The sequence below is a fragment of the Xenopus laevis genome, chromosome 9_10L (genome assembly GCF_017654675.1).
Source record: "Xenopus laevis strain J_2021 chromosome 9_10L, Xenopus_laevis_v10.1, whole genome shotgun sequence".
Lineage (NCBI taxonomy): Eukaryota > Metazoa > Chordata > Amphibia > Anura > Pipidae > Xenopus > Xenopus laevis.
Genome location: NC_054387.1, coordinates 125,510,417 through 125,525,165, shown reverse-complemented (window position 1 = coordinate 125,525,165; position 14,749 = coordinate 125,510,417). Strand labels below are relative to the sequence as shown.

Here is a 14,749-nt window from a genome sequence, read left to right as displayed (position 1 = left end):
TGATGGGCCCGTGTTACTGCCCGTGTGACGTGTAGTTCTGATCTCTGCACCAGCCTCACTCGCCTTATGTGATTAATATTCATTATTAACCGGACAGACCTTTATTCACACGCTTCCCTCTCACTTCCACCTGCTTCTCATCCCCAAATGTCTCATATACAGACACCGTCACTCTCGGCTCATTTCACTGCTGTGTCACCTTATGTGTAAATTCACTTCTCTGCACCGCTGCTTCTGACTCCTGACACAATGTATACCGCAGGCCCACGTTCTACCATTACCCACAAGCAGCTGTTAGCTGGGGGGACACTTTACATTGGCTAAATCTGTCCAACCGAGAGTCGTGTCACAATCACAGGGGCTCTGGTATATTGGGAGGGAGCAGTGGCCATATTTGGCAAGTTTAGAGGCTGCAACATATGGTAAGAGTTGTGTGTTAGTGTAAGAGACTTGTGTTAGTGTAAGAGACTTGTGTTAGTGTAAGAGACTTGTGTCAGTGCAGTGATCTCAACCAGTGGCTCTTCAGTAACATGTTACTCTCCAATCTCTTGGATGTTGCTCCCAGTGGCCTCAAAGCACGTGATTATTTTTAAATTCCAGGCTTGGAGGTAAGTTTTAATTGCATAAAAACCTGGTGCACTGTCAGTCTCCTATAGGCTCAGTCCACATAGGTTTCTACCAAATAGCCAATCACAGTCCTTATTTGACTTCCCCATGAACTTTGTCGTGCTTGCGTTAATCCCCAACACTTTTTACATTAGAATGTGGCTCACGGGTAAAAAAGGTTGGAGATTAGCGTGTGAGAGTTGTATCAGAGGTGTCGTGTCAATGGGTGAGAGTTGTCGGCGGGTGTGTCGGCGTTGTTGGATCGGGGCGCTCATACAGAGGAGCGCAAGGACTCCAAGGGAGGCAAATGGGGTGGAACAGGAGGATTTACTAGCCAGCTCCCCAGATGAGGTATGAGGGATACAGATGTTAAAGGAGAAGGAAACCCCCTGAGCGCAAAATCACTCCCCTTCCCCCGTGTTGCTCCCCCCTGGCCTACCTGTCACTTACCCCCCTGGCCTACCTGTCACTTACCCCCCTGGCCTACCTGTTACTCACCCCTCTGCGCAGGTCCTGTCCACGGAGTTCACAGTCGCCATCTTCTCCCAAGTGGTCTTCTTTCTGCTTTGACCGGCGTTTTTGACGCATGCGCTGTAGGAGCATTTTCTGGTACGGATCTACTGCGCATGCGCCGAATGTCACGAAGTGAAATCGGAAAACTTTGTGACTTTTGGCGCATGCGCAGTAGATCCGTACCGGATAAATGCTCCTACTGCGCATGCGCCAAAAACACCGGTCAAAGCAGGAAGAAGACCGCTTGGGAGAAGATGGCGCCTGTGAACCCCGTGGAAAGGACCTGCGCAGAGGGGTGAGTAACAAGTTAGGGCCATTTGCCCAGGGGGGGGGGAGGCAGGGGGGGCAACACAGGGGAGGCGGGGGAGGGTTTGTGCACCCAGGGAATTTCCTTCTCCTTTAAGGCCGGGATCCCTAACTAGTTACTCGCAAGCAACATGTCACTCTCCAACCCCTTGGATGTTGCTCCCAGTGGCCTCATAGCAAGTGATTATTTTTGAATTCCAGGCTTGTTTTGGTTGTATAAAAACCAGGTGTACTGCCAAACAGAGCCTCTCATAGGCTGCCGATCCACATAGGGGCTACCAAATAGCCAATCACAGCCCAGTAACTTTTTCATGCTTCTGTTGCTCCCCAACTCTTTTTACATTTGAATGTGGCTCACAGAAGAAAAAAATGTTGGGGATCCCTATGTTAAGGGCTGAACAGGACAGGCTGAAGTATTAGTACATGGGGAATAATAAAGCTTTCCCGGGTGATGAGCTTAGTTGTGGTCCTGGAGAGGGTGGCATGAGGGAAAGCGAGTCCCAGAGAGGTGTATTCGGCAATCAACAGGAGAGACAAGGGCGGTGTTTGCTGGCAAGAATGTTGCAAGTGGTTTCACAAGATAATTGTGGGTTGTAAAGGAATGAGTAGAATATACAAGTAATGAGTGGGCCAGTCCGATACCTGTGGGACCTGCAGGTCGTGTGGGTTTGGGCCAACCTCGCACCCCCCTCTCCTGATCGTGGGTGAGTCCGGGTTGAGATCTTCTGCCTGCTGCCCCCGCCCGCGACCGTACAATGCCGACTTCCAGTTCAACTTTTATAGATGTGTGCCTGCTCGTCTGCCCCTTTTGTGATGTCATTGGCGGGCGGACACGGTCTATAATAGGAACCCAGAAGTCGGGCACGGGCAGAGAGAGGGCTCATATCAGAGGGGCTCGGCTGGAGGGAGGGCTGATATCGGGTGGGTGCAGGTAAAATCTGACCCGCACATCACTATAATACACTGATCCAACAGGGGTCACAAATGGATGAGTAATGAGCCCTTCTATATCTGACTGTTTTTTTCTAATTTTGAAGTGTAAAATTTAATTTTTCACCTTCTAAAGCAGCTCTGGGAGAGGAGGTGGGGTCGCCGACCCTGCAAATTGTTCTAAATGGATACATTTAGTTGATACATTTCTTATCTTTGTCCCTGCTGAGCAGAATCTCTGGGTTTCATTACAGGCAGCTGTTAGAATTGATACAATAGTTGCTGATACTCCACAGATGCTGCTGAGAAATGGATCAACTAAATGTTGTAAAATTGTAACAGTTTAGAGTCTGCGCCTGAATTACTGAGCTGCCAGACTCAAACACCAGAGACAGGAACATTCAACTTTACACTTAGATTTTGGAAAAACAGTAACACATGGAAAGTAATTGAAAAAAGTCTCTATTTCTGGGGAACAGTTTGAAAACAATTGAACTGAAAAAAAAAGTTTTTGGAAGCTGAACAACCCCTTTAAGGGAAAATTAACAGTTTATATAAAGTTGAAGACATTTTGGTGGGAAAGAGAAGATTTTGCCCAAATGAAAGGGAGGGAGTTGTAACAATGTGGGAATTTAATTAACAAGTGTGAGTATAGAATTTAGCAGCCAGTGCAACTAATATTGGATGGATTTACCCAAAACATTGTAAGGGCCTAGGCATTGGGCATCAGAAGATTTTTTTTTTTTTATCTGTAATGTATTTTTGTATCTCTGAAGGTTTATAATCTAGGCTGGGTCTGGATTAATAAACCCTTGTTGTTCTTGACTGGTTTGAGCCAATTTCTGTATTACAAAGTTCTAGAGGCAACATCATCCTTGGTTACCTAGTGCAGCACAAACCTTATATACCCTAAAGATCACGCACTCCGGCTCCAGTCCAATTCAGTGTATCTTTCCACTCCTTCAATCCTCTGACAGCACAGACAACGCAGAACATTGAGAATGTGGAGAAATAGTAACCAGGGAGAACTAAGCTGAACACACAGATCTTTTAACACCAGCTGTTCCACAGTTTGTATCTTCTGCATTATAAATACCAGGCCTGTGCGTAAATCCTTCCACTCCGACTCCTCTTTTCATGGTACCTCCAAACCACCAAAAAAAAACATTAAAATATAATGCACTGTTGCCCTACATATAAACAAGCTGCTTTGTAGCCATGCGGCAGCTACATAAAGGAGAACTAAAGCTTAACTAAAGAAGTAGCTAGAAATGTTGTACATGATGTTTTGTGCTTCTGTACCAGCCCAAGGCAACCACAGCCCTTTAGCAGTAAAGATCTGTGTCTCCAAAGATGCCCCAGTAGCTCCCCATCTTCTTTTCTGCTGATTCACTGCACATGCTCTGTGCTGCTGTCACTTACTGAGCTTAGGGACCCACTCACAATATACAGTACACATAGAATAGAAATGTCACAATATAAGGCTGATTAGTAATTAATACAGATAATTACTACATGGCAGCACAGAAACCAGTGCAATTAGCATCAGAATTTAATAATCAGCAAACCTGTAGCATCATCTTATATAACAGCCAGGGAAGCTCATTTTCTGCTGGATAATTAGTGACGAGCCCTAAGCTTAGCTTCTCAACAGCCAATCAGAGCCCACTGAGCATGTGAGTGTCACAGACACTTTCCAAGATGGTGACCCCCTGTGACAAGTTTGAAGTCCTGGATCATTGCTGCTATTGACAAGCTGAAACTTTAGCCTCGTGCAATAAGTTCTCTATATAAAATATGGCGTTTTTAGCCATATTCATTTTTAGGATTTAGTTCTCCTTTAAGCTGTAAAATATGAGAAAAGGCACAGGTTTCCTACCAATGAGCTCTGATCAATACAATGGTCTTTTATAATAAATATATATGTATGTATGTATGTATGTATGTATGTATGTGTGTGTGTACCGGTATGTATTTATTATGTTTGTATATATATATATATATATGTATGTGTGTGTGTGTATGTATGTATGTATGTTAGTTACCTTAAAACGCTTTAATTTTTTATATTTTCCATGTTGATTGAAAGAAGTTAATTGCACAACATACAAGGCATTTGATCACTGCCAAAGCTCAAAAATATAAACCACATCCTTTGGTAATTCTAAAACAAAATCAACTACATAAACCAAAAAACAATTGGGGAAAACCCAAAACAACTAGTATAAGAATTGAACCTGGCATATCGATGTATAACAGCTGTTAAATACAATCCCAAATTAACTAAAGTATTGTCCTTAGAAACACAATGGCTTCTTCCATTTCCACCTTCACAGAAGCTCTTACATCTGATTTCATTATTTTCACTTTTCATATTTAAAGGGGAACTATTGTTAAAATGAAAATGTAATAGAAGCTTCCTCATACTGAAATCAGAAACTTTCTAAATAAAATTAAAAATTCTGTACCTTTTCTGAAATAATCAAGTTTATCTTCACTATTCCTCTGTCAGCATCTGTTTCTCTAGTTCGGTGATCCCCAACCAGTAGCTTGTGAGCAACATGTTACTCTCCAACCCCTTGCATGTTGTGCTCAGGGTCCTTGAAGCAGGGGCTTTTTTTTAATTCCAAGCTTGAAAGCAAGTTTTAATTTCATAAAAACGAAGTATAGTGCCAAGTAGAGCCGCTTGCAGGCTGCCAGTCCACATAGGGGCAACCAAATAGCCAATCACGGCTATTATTTGACACCCCAAGGGACTTTTTTTGTACAGTTTCTGAAATAATCAAGTTTATATTCACTATTCCTCTCTCAGCATCTGTTTCTCCTCATTCTGTCTTCATTCAGTTGGGTTTTAGATAATCATTGACAGTTAGATCCAATATATCTTATAGGGGGGCTCCTTTTGCCTAGAAGATGTTTTAGAGCTCACTCTATTAAAATCACCAAGCATCATGTCTCTCTACATGCAGGATTTGTGCAAAAGGCAGTTATTTTGTTTTATGTAATATTTTGATTTTGTTTGTACTGCAATCCGTTATTTGAATGAGCTCTAATACAGGGCTCCCCAACCACCGGCCCGCTGCCCAGGACCGAGCCGCGGACAGTCCTGATCTGGGCCGCCGAACATTTAACGCGGTGCTCCCAAATTGGACGCTGACCCCCGATCCCCTCCGACCCCTGGAAAAAAATTGGCTCTTTTTTTGGTCCCCTGGCCAAAAAAAGTTGGGGACCCCTGCTCTAATACATCTGCTAGGAAATGAAGCCCCCCCATAAGATATATTGGATCTAACGGTCAATTAATATCTGACACCCAACTGCTGCATGAAGAGAGAATGAAGAGAAACAATGCAGAATGTTTAATTGATTGTATTTAGAAAGTTTCTTATTTCAGTAAGATGAAGCGATAGTACCCCTTTGAGATTATTAGTAGTTGGTACATTTTTGGCGACTCTAACTTTGGATACCCAACATTATTCCACAGCTCTGATAGATACCCCCTTGGATTTTTGGGGTTAACTTCTATTTCCAAAGTTTTTTTCAGGGCTAATGGCACAGAAACTTTGGTGTTCGCCATGGGTGTAAACTTTTGTACAAACATCTTTACTCTTCTTTGTTGCCTCTCTCCTCTAGGACCCTAACTCCCTAGCAGCACAATGTACAACGGAATTGGACTCACCACCCCAAGGGGTAGTGGTACCAACGGCTACGTCCAGCGGAACCTGTCCTCGGTCAGACACAAGAAGGACAGGACCGATTACAAGTCCGAGGAGGAGCTGAAGAAGCTGGAAAACCTCCTTATGAAGAAACCGAACCAAGATATTTTAGATCACGAGAGAAAAAGGAAGGTGGAGCTAAAATGTTTGGAACTGGAGGAGATGATGGCGGAGCAAGGGTGAGCATTGCATGAACTGATAGATATAATAATAAACTGTGTGTTAAACTGTGTGTTTTGTTGGCTAGACATTAAGAGAAATTTGCATGTCCGTGTCCCAGACTCTCCCTTTAAACGAGCATACCTTTGCTTTTGTAGGCACTTCCACAACTGGTCTCTGCTCCGGTTAAAGGAATTGTCCAGTATAAAAATAAAAACTGGGTAAATAGATAGGCTTTACAAAATTAAAAAATGTTTCTAATATAATTAGTTAGCCAAAAATGGCTGGAGTGACTGGATGTCACGCATAATAGGCAGAACACGACTTCCTGTTTGCAGCTCTCTTGGTTTCCACGGATTGGTTACCAGGCAGCAACCAGTCAGAGACTTGACTGAAGGGCGGCCACCTGGGTCATAATTGTTGCTTTTGAATCTGAGCTGAATGCTGAGGATCAATTGCAAACTCACTGAACAGTTATGTCCCATGTGGCTCCCCTTGCCTAACTCGGAGTTAGAGAGCTGAAAAGCAGGAAGTAGTGTTCTGGCTATTATGTTACACATCCAGTCACTCCAGCTTTTATACATTACACTCGGGCGCGCCGCCAATGAGGCGAGCTGAGCCGCTCGCTCCAGGCGGCAGCGCCTGAAAGGATTCCAGGGGCGGCAAAAAGCCGCTCCTGCACCTTTAAGAGCCGAATTTCCGGTTTTTGAACCGGAAATTCGGCTGTACTATTGCGAAAGAGCGCAATTGCGCTCTCAGCAATAGTGTTTCTGCCTCCCCTCCCGACGCGTAAGTTGGTGAGGGGGGGCGGCATTGCAGGAGCCGCCTCAGGCGGCTCCTTAGTCAGAATCGCCGCTGATTACACTTTTGGCTAACTAACTGGTGCTGGTCTGGACAATCACTATAAAGTACTGATCTAACTAGGCTTTAACCTCCCCTGTGCCCAGGGGCGATCCTGGACCCTCTGCCGCCTGAGGCAGCAGCAGTTGCTGCTGCCCCCCCACCCCTGGAAATTCGCTCTTAAAGTACCAGGAGCAGCATTTTTGCTGCCCCTGGTACCTAGTGGGGCGCTGCCGCCTGAGGCGACAGCCTCAACTTGCCTCATTGGCGAAGCACCCCTGCCTGTGCCACAACATTTATAGGGGAGAGGTTGCCCTAAGCAATGGTTTCATAGGCTTGTCCTTCCTCCCCCACCTGCAGCTTTTAAGAGTGTGGTTGCCCAAACCAACACCTATTTTTAAAGGCACAAGACCACCATTAAAGGGACTGGTGTGTGGTTGCTACAAAAAAAGGGCATATGTGGGAGCACTCCAAGGCAAAATAAAAATACACTGGAAGTGCCGCTGATCTGGCCAGGATAGTTACAAACATACAAAAAATAAAAAAATTGATCAACGCACATTCCCTGGTCCCATTTCATAAATAAATTTAGTATCTAAGCTAATGCATGTAATTTGCAAAACGGGTTTTAAAGGGGAACTCCACACAAACATAATTTAAGCTTTTTGAATAGGAAAACATAATTTCCAGCAACTTTGCAGTTAACATCGATTAAAAACTATCCAGACTTTTCACGATTTTTAATGGTTTGGAACAGTTCTCTAAGCCTAGCCCCCTGCTCTCCTGCTGATCTGTCTGACTACTTTGCTGAGCTGGCTGACTACTGTTAGGTTGTATCAGCAGCCATCTATCCTCAAACTGCATCCACCAAACCTCACAATTCCCTGCACATGTGATTTTAGTAAGAAATAGAACATCACAGTACAATGTATTGTGGGTTATGTAGTTCCTGCATGCTGTCTGTAAGCTGTGGAGAAGTTGTTACAATTTGTAACATCAGTATTTAGTCCCTCCTTCCCTGCCAGGATTTCAAATGATGCAGAAAGTGAAGATTTCAGCATAGAAAATGGCATTTATTCATACTTTTTGAAGACACAGGTAACTGTGATGGGTATATTAGGGAATTCTTTGTTATGTGGGCCTCTATATCAAATTTAGGCTTGGAACGCAGAGTTTCCCTTTAAGTGACAAAATTATGATCATAAAATTGATAAGCCACCATATAGTGGTCCTAACTCTTTATCTCAGGTCAAGTTTTTTTTTTTCTGGGTTGGCATCTCCCTGCATATCAGCTTCTCTGTCACTGAATAAAAGGAAGGAGAATGAACATAAAAGAAGCAACACATGACAAAGCTTTTCAAAATGTGTCCTATCTTTATCCCCCCTCTACTACTTCTCCCCGTGCTCCAGGTACAACGATGCAGAGATCCAAGAGAAAGTCGCCACCTTCAGACTGATGTTGCAAGAGAAGGATCTGACACAAATCAAAGAGGAGGAGAAGCAGAAAGCAAAGTAAGTGATTCTGGCCCCTAGCCCACAGGAAGGGAACTGGCAATTGTGAGCTACAGACTCTCATTGGGAGCCAGCAATTCCCTAACTGTCTCTATAGTATGGCTTGCACCTCATCTCCTTCCCATCCTTGGGTTTTACTACCCATGCTTACACATTGTCTCTTTGTCTGAAGTGTTTCAGAGACTCATCAGATGGCTGAAGCCAATGAGAAGAAGAATGAGCGGCTGCGTGCGGCTTTTGGAATCAGCGACAGCTACGTAGATGGAAGCAGTTTCGACCCAAACCGAAGAGCTGCTAATGCAGCAGCCAAACAGCAGGAGCAGCAAAAGCAGTATAGGTAGGAGCTAGCTTAGCTTTCATAATACATAGGTGGAGGATTTGTTTTTTTTATTTTCTAGCTGGCGCTAAAGGAGAGAAATTCCTCCATCTCTTTTATGAGAGTAACACTTTTACCTGTTCATTGGGGCTAAGCTTAATAAGCTAACGAGATTCCTCTTCTTGTAGTCTAGTTGAAGATTCTGGCAGTTCCCGTTCCCCTTCTCCTGCCAAACACAAGAAAAAGAAGAAAAAGAAAGATCGAGGGCGGTAAGTGTGTTTTTAGGGCTACACGTGGTTATTTTTCTGGCTGGAGGCGGGGCAGTTCTTTGGCTCCTCCTTTGTTCGCCTTCCTTTTATTCAGCTCTGCCCCCTTCCTCCATTATAGTCAACCTGTATTAACAGCTGTCAGATTTGTTGCCAGTTTTCTAGACACACTGTTAAATAGAGGCTTAAAGTAGTTGTTTACCTTTGAATTAACTTTTAGTATGATGTCCAGCATGATATTCCCATTTTTTATTATTTGTGGGTTTTTTTTGTTAAGCTTTTTATTAAGCAGCTCTCCAGTTTGCAGTTTCAGCAGTCTGGTAGCTACGGTCGAAATTACCCTAGCAACCATGCACTGATTTAAGTGAGACACAGGAATATGAATAGGAGAGGGTCTTACTAGAAAGAGGACTAAAAGAAAGTGGAATTAACAATAAATGTGTAGCCTTTCAGAGCAATTTGTTTTATTTAGATGGGACCCCCATTTGAAATTAGGAATGGGTCAGAGGAAAAAGGCAAATAATTAAAAAAAACTAGGGATGCACCGAATCCACTATTTGGGATTCGGCCGAATCCTTGGTGAATTTACATATGCAAATTAGGGGCAGGAAAGGAAAAAGTCGGGAACTATAGCAAAAATGAAGTTTAATAGAAGCTTCCTCGTACTGAAATAAGAAACGTTCTAAATACAATCAAATTCTCCATTGTTTTTGAAATAATCAAGTTTATCTTCACTGTCCCTCTCAGCATCTTTTTTTCTTCTTTCTCTCTTCATGCAGCAGTTGGGTGTCAGATATTCATTGGCAATTAGATCTAATATATCTTATAGGGGGGCTTCCTTTCCTAGCAGATGAATTAGAGCTCACTCAAATAACTGATTCCAGTACAAACAAAATCTAACAAAATAACTGCCTTTTGCACAAATTCTGCATGTAGAGAGACTAAGGGGGGAATTCACAAAAGTGTCGGGAACGAAAAAATGTCTTTAAAATGTCGTAGACAGTGTCGTAGCAACAGCAGACAAATTCACAGAGCATTTCTCCGCCAATTTTCCGACATGTGCGACACTTTTGAATTAGTGTCGTTAAAAGTGGGCGTGGTTTTTTCGGCGCCACTTTTCCCGGCATTTTTATGAATTGCTCGTAAACTCATTTTTTTTACCGACAATTGCGGTATTGCGCTTACCTGAAGTATGTGTAAAGCTGGCGTATAGATCACTGTCGGGGCGTCCGCTATCAGGAACGGTTACATTCGAGTCCGCCTCTTCTGAGCTGGCTGAGCAGCACTTTCGGTCGCGATGTACGGATTTTTGTCAGACTGCGGTCAGATGTTTCTGCGCTGGGAAGAATGCGATCGTTTATTTCAGACACTGATCCGGTGTTTCCCGCAGTCTCTAATGTCGGCGTTCTCTTACACGCGGTCTCTGATCTTGCCTGGGTATGTTTCGGCGATGCCTTCCACTTCTCCACATGATACCTGCTCCGGTGTACAGAGGATATTACGCCATATAGGCTTTATCTCCCTTTTCTATAGGTATTCCCAGCGCACCTCTCATTTTCTTTTTCCGAATTATTTCACATGTGGATAAGTGGATCCATTGATTGAACTTTGGTGCAGCTCTTCCCCCCCCCCCTTACCGGATTGAGCCCGGCCTTCACCCCATTGAATTAATGATTATCTAAAACCCAACTGAATGAAGACAGAATGAAGAGAAACAGAAACAGATGCTGAGAGCGGGATAGTGAAGATAAACTTGATTATTTCAGAAACGGTACAGAATTTTTAATTGATTGTATTTAGAAAGTTTCTTATTTCAGTATGATGAAGCTTAAATTGAATTGTAATTTTTACAATTTTTTAGTTCCCCTTTAAGAAAAATGGCATGTCAAAAAGGTGAAGTACAAGAAAGCCGGATAAGAAGCCAAAAACAAACCAGGTTTCCTTTGTGATTTCTGCCCTTGCGACCATCGACGTTTTTGTTACTTGTTTGCAGCATTATCTCTCTGAGGAGCTTACTGTTCTAATCCGTTCTGTCATCCCTCAGGTCTTCAAGTCGCTCTCCCAGCCACAAGGACAAGAAAGCCAAGTCCCATAAGCACAGGTAATCCCCAAGGGTCTCTCGCTCATCTATTTTTTTTTTTTATTATTTTACAAAAAAGCACCACCCCCAAAATACTTATTTCTTTTCCCCTTTCTCTAGATCTGACTCTAGCTCTAAGAAGCGGAAGCACAGGTGAGTGTTTAGAATCGTTCGTGGGGTCGGGTTGTGCCGTATAATTTTGTTTCAGTGTATAAGTGCATGGCAACATGTTTACGCATGCCTGAGTATTTATATCCTCTTTACTGTCTCTTATGCGGCAGCCCAAAGAGCAAACGTAAATCCAAGGAGAAGAAAAAAAAGAGGTAATGGCCTACAATTAACTGTCATTACCTTTACACAGTGAAACCCCCCCCCCCATTAACATAGCAACCGTTTTAATAACCAGCATTATTGTCCAGGTATAATAACTCCACCCTTTAATATTTAAAGCAGTGATCCCCAACCAGTAGCTCATGAGCAACATGTTGCTCTCCAACCCCTTGGATATTGCTCCCAGTGGCCTCAAAGCACGTGATTATTTTTGAATTCACGGCTTGGAGACAAGTTTTGGTTGTATAAAAACCAGATGTACTGCCAAACAGAGCATCAATGTAGGTTGAAATAATCCACATAGGGGCTACTAAATGGCCAATCACAGCCTCATTTGGCACCCCAGGAACATTTTTCATGCTTGTGTTGCTCCCCAACTCCTGTTACTTCTGAATGTTGCTCACAGATTCAAAAGGTTGGGGATCCCTGATTTAAAGGAACAGTAACAGCAAAAAATAAGTGTATTAAAGTAATGAAAATATCATGTAGTGTTGCCCTGCACTGGTTAATCTATAGTATACTTATCTGTTATCTACGGTGTATCCTGTGCCTGAATGGCTGCCCCCATGGCTACACAGCAGCTTGTTTATATAAACTATAGTAGTACTTATCTGTTATCTACGGTGTATCCTGTGCTTGAATGGCTGCCCCATGGCTACACAGCAGCTTGTTTATATAAACTATAGTAGTACTTATCTGTTATCTACGGTGTATCCTGTGCTTGAATGGCTGCCCCCATGGTTACACAGCAGCTTGTTTATTTAAACTATAGTAGTACTTATCTATTATCTGTGTATCCTGTGCTTGAATGGCTGCCCCCATGGCTACACAGCAGCTTGTTTATATAAACTATAGTAGTACTTATCTGTTATCTACTGTGTATCCTGTGCTTGAATGGCTGCCCCCATGGCTACACAGCAGCTTGTTTATATAAACTATAGTAGTACTTATCTGTTATCTACTGTGTATCCTGTGCTTGAATGGCTGCCCCCATGGTTACACATCAGCTTGTTTATATAAACTATAGTACTATGTATCTGTTTTCTTCTGTGTATCCTGTGCTTGAATGGCTGCCCCCATGGCTACACAGCAGCTTGTTTATATAAACTATAGTAGTACTTATCTGTTATCTACTGTGTATCCTGTGCTTGAATGGCTGCCCCCATGGCTACACAGCAGCTTGTTTATATAAACTATAGTAGTACTTATCTGTTATCTACTGTGTATCCTGTGCTTGAATGGCTGCCCCCATGGTTACACATCAGCTTGTTTATATAAACTATAGTACTATGTATCTGTTTTCTTCTGTGTATCCTGTGCTTGAATGGCTGCCCCCATGGCTACACAGCAGCTTGTTTATATAAACTATAGTAGTACGTATCTGTTATCTACTGTATATCCTGTGCTTGAATGGCTGCCTCCATTGCTACACAGCAGCTTGTTTATATAAACTAGTAGTACTTATCTGTTAACTACGGTGTATCCTGTACTTGAATGGCTGCCCCCATGGCTACACAGCAGCTTGTTTATATAAACTATAGTAGTACTTATCTGTTATCTACTGTGTATCCTGTGCTTGAATGGCTGCCCCCATGGCTACACAGCAGCTTGTTTATATAAACTATAGTAGTACTTATCTGTTATCTACTGTGTATCCTGTGCTTGAATGGCTGCCCCCATGGCTACACAGCAGCTTGTTTATATAAACTATAGTAGTACTTATCTGTTATCTACTGTATATCCTGTGCTTGAATGGCTGCCTCCATTGCTACACAGCAGCTTGTTTATATAAACTAGTAGTACTTATCTGTTAACTACGGTGTATCCTGTACTTGAATGGCTGCCCCCATGGCTACACAGCAGCTTGTTTATATAAACTATAGTAGTACTTATCTGTTATCTACTGTGTATCCTGTGCTTGAATGGCTGCCCCCATGGCTACACAGCAGCTTGTTTATATAAACTATAGTAGTACGTATCTGTTATCTACTGTATATCCTGTGCTTGAATGGCTGCCCCCATGGCTACACAGCAGCTTGTTTATATAAACTATAGTAGCACTTATCTGTTATCTACTAGTGTTTCTGGAGCAAACACACCCGTTTTACCAGTTCAGGGCAACACCGCATTATATTTTTATTACTTTATTTCTGATGTTACTGTTCATTTAACTGACGAATTCTACCTAGTAAACGATCTTGAGGCTTTACTTTAGTGAAGTATTTTGGATACCTCGGGTTCTGTTTTTCTTAAATGGTAAGCAGAGCTGCGAGTGATGATATTGTGAGCTTTCAGATAGTAGTATTTGCAGTTGCTAATGTCAGATATATGCCATTTCCTCACATGCTCTTTTTTTTCTTATTATTTAGATCTCCTAGTGCCTCCCCAAAGCAGAGAGATGTTTCCTCCTCTTCACGAGAAGAAACCTCCCGCAGCAGGTACTTACGGAGCGATATCCTTTATGTGAAGTTGTGGATTCTTAAATGGGTGGTTCATCTTCAAGTTACCTTTTAGTATGGCTAATTCTGAGCAACTTTTCAATTGGTCTTCATTTTTTGTTTCTTTAATTATTAGACTCCTCCTTCTGACCCTTTACAGCTTTCAAATGGGGGGTCACTGACCCCAGCTTAAAAAACAAATGCTCTGTAAGACTACAAATGTATTTCTACCCTCTCCTATTCATATTCCAGTCTATTTAAATCGGAGCATGATTGCGGGGCTAATTTGGATCCTAGCAACCAGACTGCTGAAATGGCAAACTGGATTGCCGCTAAATAACTAAAACACAAATAATAGAAATATTAAAACCAATTGCAAATTGTCTCAGAATATCACTCTACATCGTAGTAAAAGTTAACTTAAAGGTGAACAACCTCTTTAATGAGCAATGCAAAAGGTAGGCGGTCTCATTGTCGATTACTATTTTTAGATCGAGAAGCAGCCCCCCAAGAAGCAAATCTGATCGAGCCAAACATTCGAGCGCTGCAAAGGAAAGCCCAGAGAGAAAACGATCTGTCTCTCCGAAAAGAAGTCGAAGAAGTGAGAGAGGCCGTAGTCCAGCAGAGAGAACCTATAAAGATGTGAGTGGTTCATTTAACTTTTAATTGGCATATATATTGTCTTCAGTATTGTAGTTGAGTTCTTCCCTTCAGAGGTGAAACTACACTGCTATGGGTAT

General features: G+C 42.6%; 1 protein-coding gene across 2 annotated transcripts in view; it reads left to right on the top strand.

Annotated features, from left to right (window-relative positions):
• The window catches only part of srrm2.L (serine/arginine repetitive matrix 2 L homeolog), a 33,641-nt gene that overhangs the window by 278 nt on the left and 18,614 nt on the right, over positions 1-14,749 (top strand). The window contains exons 2-10 of one of the 2 annotated variants that reach the window (XM_018236737.2): positions 5,986-6,247; positions 8,478-8,579; positions 8,752-8,916; positions 9,084-9,164; positions 11,206-11,262; positions 11,362-11,394; positions 11,523-11,564; positions 13,941-14,009; positions 14,501-14,651. In XM_018236737.2, coding sequence (XP_018092226.1) covers positions 6,009-6,247; positions 8,478-8,579; positions 8,752-8,916; positions 9,084-9,164; positions 11,206-11,262; positions 11,362-11,394; positions 11,523-11,564; positions 13,941-14,009; positions 14,501-14,651 — 939 coding nt within the window. In that variant the 5' untranslated portion in view covers positions 5,986-6,008. The remainder of the gene's footprint in view (positions 1-5,985; positions 6,248-8,477; positions 8,580-8,751; positions 8,917-9,083; positions 9,165-11,205; positions 11,263-11,361; positions 11,395-11,522; positions 11,565-13,940; positions 14,010-14,500; positions 14,652-14,749) is intronic. The other variant, XM_018236738.2, reaches the window with a different exon arrangement.